Source organism: Lissotriton vulgaris, unplaced genomic scaffold (genome assembly GCF_964263255.1).
Source record: "Lissotriton vulgaris unplaced genomic scaffold, aLisVul1.2 SCAFFOLD_1773, whole genome shotgun sequence".
Classification (NCBI taxonomy): Eukaryota; Metazoa; Chordata; class Amphibia; order Caudata; family Salamandridae; genus Lissotriton; species Lissotriton vulgaris.
The window spans coordinates 149542-156799 of NW_028254130.1; the positions used below are offsets into that span (position 1 = coordinate 149542).

General features: G+C 43.8%; 1 protein-coding gene across 1 annotated transcript in view; it reads left to right on the plus strand.

Moving 5' to 3' along the window:
* LOC147660658 (E3 ubiquitin-protein ligase TRIM39-like) overlaps positions 1 to 6454 on the plus strand; it is a 130666-nt gene extending 124212 nt beyond the window's left edge. Inside the window, exon 10 of the mRNA XM_086951554.1 lies at positions 5301 to 6454. Coding sequence (XP_086807680.1) covers positions 5301 to 5848 — 548 coding nt within the window. The 3' untranslated portion in view covers positions 5849 to 6454. The remainder of the gene's footprint in view (positions 1 to 5300) is intronic.
* The last annotated feature ends 804 nt before the right edge of the window (positions 6455 to 7258 follow it).

Here is a 7258-nt window from a genome sequence, read left to right on the forward strand (position 1 = left end):
CCCTGCCCATATAGAGCTTCTGGCAACCATCCTTGAGTCAAAACTAGAAGCAATGATTAGACCACTGGTGGCTAAGTTAGAGCAGGTCGCTCAAGAGGTCTCTAGATTAGGGGCCTCCTAGATTCCCATATGACTCGGCCTCATACACCTACGAGCCCCCCTTCTGGTCCCTCTAGTTCTTCTGGTAATACCATAGCCGGGGCCGTAGCATCTGCTTCTGTTAGTACTAGGGATATAGGTCCAGCGGTCACTGTACAGAACTCATCAGCTTCACGATCACAGAAAACTCCACCCTCTATTTTATCACCGGGGGGAACTCCAATAGTACAACCATCAGTACAACCAGCGACATCACTTTCTGTTAGCCAGAACACCACAGCTGGGGGAGAAATAGGTGTGAGAAGTAGGCCTAGGAGGAAAAATTCTGTCAACCTTCCACCTGAGTGTGTCCCATACACTGTGGTATTAAAAAATGTCCCAGAGGTTGACTCTTGTCTGACTAATTGCAGACTAGAAACCCATGCTGCTTTAAAAAATAAAACTCTTGCATGGCTAAACAGGAACTTTGGTTTTCCGTTTGCTTTTTCAAATGATATAATATCCACCCGCAGAGTCAGCTGGATTGGCAACGCTAGAAAGAGTTCGAGAGGGGACTGTATTATTGTAAACTTTAAGCATCCACAACATGTGGCAACAGTCCTTCTCAGATCAGCCTCTTTACCAACCGAGGAAAACTCTGTATGTGCTAGACCCCTTGGTTTTTTCTACAATCACTTGGATAACACGCAATATCCACTACCACATCAGCATAGGTATCCAGCAAATGGACACAGAAGGTGGGTGGCTGGTTGTGTTCCAAATGCCCAACAACGTCAAAATAATGGGGAAACATATTGTTACCAGCTAGCAAATAGGCAATTTGATTACACCCTACCGTTATACAATCGGTATACTGCTTTATCCTCGCTTGAGGAAAATGATTGACTGCCTACTTCCTTGGGGAACACTGACCAACCACCAGTACCGATTTTCAAAATTGCTACATGGAACGTTGCTGGTATAAAGAATAAAATTGGAAATGCTGATTGGCTAAAGACATTAAAATCCTTCGACATTATTGCCCTACAAGAGACATGGGACCAATCGAACAGTTTCTCTTTGGATGGCTACAGCCACTTTTGCAATCCTGCAATCAGTAGCGCTGCAGGAAGAGCCAAGGGAGGTTTATTAACCCTATTTAAACTAGATGTAAAAGGTAAATTAGTTGAGTGTTTTTCTGGTTGTGAAAACTGTTTGATTGTTGAACTTTCCACTCAGGATAAGGCCAAGATTCTTTTTGTTAATTTTTATAATTCTAATGCAAACTAATGTACCAGTCATAATTTGGAAGTACTGGATACATTTCTGTCAGTCTATAGCGCAAATGTAAATACTTTTGAATTAATATTTCATGGGGACTTTAATATTCACCCATGCACCCTACCATGCATTAGTCAGGATGATGAAGGTCCACCCCTCTCCTCATCTACCCACTTGGAACACACCAGGGGAGGAGAGCATCTTGAAACCTTTCTAGCGAGATGGAACCTATATGAGTCAGGCTGTGGGGAGGGTACAAGTAGGTCCCCTACTTTTAAAGGAAAAGATGACTGCACTATTATAGATTATATTTTTATGTCTTCTTTATTGTTGGATAATGTGATAAATTATTATACAGAGGTATCAGTGTTTAGCTACCATAATCCTGTCCTACTTGAAGTGAGGCATACAGACTTACTTTCATGAAAAACAGTGAAACATAGAGGGGGATTAAACGTTGCTGTTAAAGATCAGAAACGCAGGTTAAAGTGGACAAAAATAGTCCCTGAAACATTCCTTCAAGAGGTTCTGTCTAAAGTAGAGGATGAAGTAGCAATAAGTTTAGCAAATCGAACACAAAATAAAGAGGTTATAGGGGCGTTTGATAATATCTGCATAGAAATTAATCCTAGTTTACAGACTGAATCTAGGCAGAAGCCGCTTTTGGGCAAAAGATGGTTCGATAAAAAATGTACAAAGGCGCATGGGGAATTACTCAAAGCACTGAAAGCCATGCCTAAAAATCGTGTAGATATAGCTAGAGCAAGGACCGTATACAAAAGAGCTATTTTAGAAAGGAAAAGGGATTTGAAAGATTCAGCATGGGCCCAACTTCTCGAGCCCGAAACACTAAAAAATAGTGGCTTATTTTGGAAAATCATAAATCAGCCACTTTTTTCTGGTGATGAGAATACCCCCCTTGATGCGAATATTCCAGATGAGGGCTGGATTGAACACTTAAGACAGATCTATGCAGAAATTAGCTGCGCAGATGCCTCTGTCGTAACCCTTGAGGTAGTGGAAGTGTTACTTTGTAATACAGAGGTCCATGCCGCCACTTTTGAGGCAGCAGAAGTGGAAAGGGCAATAGAGCTGACTTTGAAAAACAAAGCACAGGGCCCGATGGGGTACCAGGAGATGTTTTCAAATGTGCCCTGAAATTTTGGTCTAAAATTTTATGTAATGTTTTTAACGCTCTCAAACAGGACAATATCCCGGCCTCCAGGAAAAAATCTATCATTATACCGGTCTTTAAAAAGGGTAACAGGCAAGACCCCTCCTGTTACAGACCCATTTCATCGATTGACTCATCTGTGAAAATATTGGGCCGGGTTATTTTATCCAAATTGAATGACTGGTTGAATGAGAAAGGGGTCCTTTCAAATGTACAGTACGGTTTTAGACCAAAATGGAGTACGATAGACCAAGGTCTTAACCTTCACCTATTGGTGGATAAATACACTAGTGCCAAGGAGGGGTCCATGTACCTGGGGTTCATGGACCTCTCGTCTGCTTTTGATCTCGTAAATCGCTCCCTATTGTGGCAAATCCTAATTGACATGGGCCTGGACAGGGCCCTTGTTAATCTTCTAGCGGATTTGCATACCGATCTAATAGCATCGGTTAGAGTTACCTCTGAGGGCCGTTGCACGAGTCACTTTAATTCTGAAAGGGGAGTCAGGCAGGGGTGCATACTGGCACCCCTCCTATTTACCATCTATATAAATGCTTTGGAACCAGCTTTAAAAGAGGCAACCCTTGACGTCCCACGTATAGGAGAACATGGAATTCCAGTTCTTCTATACGCGGATGACGCCGTCTTGCTTTCACGGACTGGCGTGGGTCTTCAACGCCTCCTGGATGCCTTTGAAGACTTCATGGGTTCTCTGGACCTAAAGATAAATGTAAAGAAGTCTCAAATTATGATAATGGGCAAGGGTAATAAGAATAAGATTTTAAAAACATTTACATGTGGCAAACAAGAGCTATGTAGAGTAGCCACTTTTCCATACCTGGGGATCACTTTTGATGAGAGAGGTACTTGGGTTCCCCAGTTAACCCCTTCCAAGCTGATGACGAGCTGGGCTGGTCATGGCGTAGCCTCCTCGCACGCTGATGCCGAGCCCAGCTCGTCATAAAACAATGTCAAATAGCAATTCCCAGCACAGGAGGCGAATTGCCTTAGCAGCCATGGAGTTAAAAAACAAAAACATTTCCCTTGCTAGATCATCCTCTGCACTACAGGGTTTTACGAAAAAATTAGGAGCTAGGCCAATAGCAACATTAATAAAAATCTATAAAGCAAAATGTCTTGCAGTGGCCACATATGGGAGTGCAATTTGGGGATACTGTTCTCCGGACAGCATTCAGATTACCGAGAATACATTTTTAAGAGCTGTCCTCTCAGTCCCACAGTCCACTCCAACGTACACAATTCACTCTGAATTAGGAGTAGGATATATTACTGACCTGATTAAAGTGGCCCCTGTTCTAGCTTGGCTGAAGACCTGGTTGAACCAAGAAATTCCCCTTAACCACAGTATCCTAAAAGACTGTCTGCAGCTAGATAGAGTTAATAAAATCTAGTGGCTAGCTTACATCAAAGACAGTCTTGTTAAGTTAGGGAGACCGGAGCTCTTCTTTTCCCCGGCCTCTACAACAACTAAGGACATTGCCTTGATTAAAGGTATGATGGGAGAACTGCTAAGTCTGGAGAGGGAACAAATGGAACTAGAGAAACCAACGGTGAGGGCTAGCATTATTATGAGCACCCAAGTAGGCCCCGAACTGTATTTAACTACTGTGAATAAACCTTATCACCGCTTTCTTTTAACCCGTTTTCGGTTTAATTTGATTCACTTGAACCTCGGACATTTTCCAACCTGGTGTACCCCAGATAATGCAATGCCGTGATAATTTCTCTACCCAGAACACATTGCATTTCTTGATGTTCTGTGGCCATTACACGGCAGTAAGAACGAAATACCTGATCCCCATTTTAAAGGAGGCAGGGTTTATCCAGGTTAAGCCAGCACTCCTGTTTTTACAGTTATTGCAGACCACTAGGATTATGTTCCATGTTGCTAGTTTCCTAGTGGGGGCTGTTAGGATCAAGAAGAGGAAGATGACAAATAATTCTTTTAACATGGTTCTTTAGCGGATGAAATTAAATATTGCTTGTATTATAGGGAATGCTCACTTTATGAAATTGATTTGTGTAAATGTAATATGTATCTGATTATCTTTTTATAGTATCTTAATCTATTTTAACATGTATTTATAAAGGAAAATATTTGTATACCTTTTTTGTAAATATATAGATTGTGTAAATTAATCATGATTTTATTCTGTATCAATTATGTATTTTTAATTGCGTGAATATTTGTATAGTATTATTGTCTTTTTATGATATTGATTTATCGAAATAAAGTATTTTGACTGACTGACTGACATAAAGTGGCATCTGACATCAAAATAAATGTTTGGATGAAATGAAGACTACAGAGCCCTTCAGGGGTTCATGTGATATTTATGAGATGGTTTTCTGATTCATTATTTAAACATTTGGCGAAAGCCAGAAACTCAATGCTCCTGTTCACAAACACCCTCCGCTCAGGGGGCGGCTCTTTCTGCCTCCTCTTGATTCACTATTACAACCTGTGCGCTAAAATAACCTGCTACTTAAAGGCTGCAATAACAACACTGCACATGAATTGCCTTCTGATGATTATTATGCACCATTATGATTACTGTGATGTACCGGGTTGTGCTAACTTGGGAGTGTCGTCAGCCGAGGGGGGAGTGGAGGGGGGGGTGGAGGGGGGGGGGATCAGGATAGAATGAAGCTCTCTTTCTGCTGCTGAGACCGGCTGAGTATCAGTGATGTGTTTATTGTGGACGGGGGATTTCTGAGCTCTCATCTCTGCTTCTCTCTCCTGCAGCTGCGGTGACCCTGGATCCGGACTCTGCTCATCGGAGGCTCGTCCTGTCCGAGGACGAAAGGAGCGTGAGGCACGGAGACAGAGACCAGGGTCTGCCCGACACGCCCCAGAGATTTACTAACTACATAATTGTCCTGGGGAGAGCGAGGCTGAGCTCCAGGAGGCATTACTGGGAGGTGGAGGTGGGGGACAAGACGGGCTGGGACCTGGGGGTGTGTGACGAGGCTGTGAGCAGGAAGGGGAAGATCACAGCATCACCTGAGGATGGGTGCTGGAGAGTGTGGCTCAGAGATGGTAAATACAAAGCTTTCACTGCCACCTCCACGTCGACCCTCCTGAACCCCTCTGTGCCCCCCAGGGCTGTGGGTCTGTTCCTGGACTATGAGGCGGGCAGGCTCTCGGTGTACAATGTGGATGACCGGTCTCTGCTCTACACCTACTCCGGGGCCTCCTTCCCCCCCACCCTACGGCCCTACTTCAATCCTGGACTCAAAGACGGAGGGAGGAATGCGGGGGCGCTGCGGGTCCTGCCGGTGACACAAGGGTGAGAGCAGCTCCCAGCAGCGGCGGTGGGTGAAAATGTATTCGGGCACTCACTGCAGTCACAACTCACCCCGTACAGTCAGCGCACTTGTAACCAGTGCCCCAATCAACCCCCCTCTCCCACCACCATATACTGTATCTCTGCATTGTTTTAAGCTGGTGGACAGTTTCATCAGCACAGCAGTACAGTTTCTATATCTGCCTATGCTCTCCAGTTCTCCACTAAAGGTGAAACCAGCAAAGGATTTGTTTCAGATCAGTGTGATGCTGGACCCGGTGTTGCCCTTTTGTAATTGAGCATTTTGCTGAGCACTGGGCAGTAAGTGCAGAATATGGCTTCCTGATGACACCTCCAGCGACCCCCTTCCCCGGGATACAGCTCTCTCCCCAGTCAGGGACACTGCTGTGAGTGAGGATGCAGCTCACATTTTTCAGGGCCTTGTCCAATGAAGCCCACCCTCCATATTCCACTCCAGTATCAGGAAGTGCTGCAAAAGAAACGTTTAACCCTATCATGTCGGTCCTTCTGATTTGGAAATTGTCTTGATACTGACCTGAACATCTCAATAGAATGAAACCAGTTGTGCCTTTGTTTCCTTTATCAGTTTTAATTTTAAAAAGCCAATAGTTCTTCAATAAAAAACGTTTCAGTTACTTTTTTGGGGGGGGGGGTGAAAATGTCAGTTACTTTTTAAATCATTCATTGAGCAGTTTGATATGGAAATATTTTTACGATAAACATCTTCAACCGTGACTTTACCACCTTCTGCTCAAGTGAGGATCATAGTCAGGAGTATTTTTTCGGTGAGCTGGGGCATGCCCCTCCCCCACCCCTCCTAGAAATGATTTACAAGGATTATATTTTGTCTCCCGTAGACTTTCTCCCTTCCTGTACATCTTGCTGTCATTGATCTTCCTTTACTTTCTTACACTATGTGTTTCCTTTTTTCTCCCACATGTGTTTGCCTTTACTTAACCTTTCTCCTACCATTTCACCTGCTGGTACTCCTTTCTACCTCACCACTCCTGGCCCTGGTATTCTCTCCCCCCTCTTCTGTCCCTCATCCCCCTCCCTAGTTGTACTAGACTTGACTCTTCTAAAGCACTCACATTCATGTATTTGCAGCCAGGTTACCATTATGTAGTGTTGATTTAACTATCAAGGTCACAAATATCAGCCTGTGTGTCTGTGGACTTCACAATACCCAACATACAGTCCAGGGAGGCATCCAAAGGCACTTGCAGGTTTATTACTCCTGACTCCACATCTGCTGCTTTGATGATATGTTGGTAGTTCATAAAGTGGAGTTGACCTAAGTGCGGATGGATATTTAATCTATAACAAAATGGTAGGGCATGCCTAGGTACATACTGCTGATTACCCTGTAACTGCTCTACTCAAACTCAAATAGGTT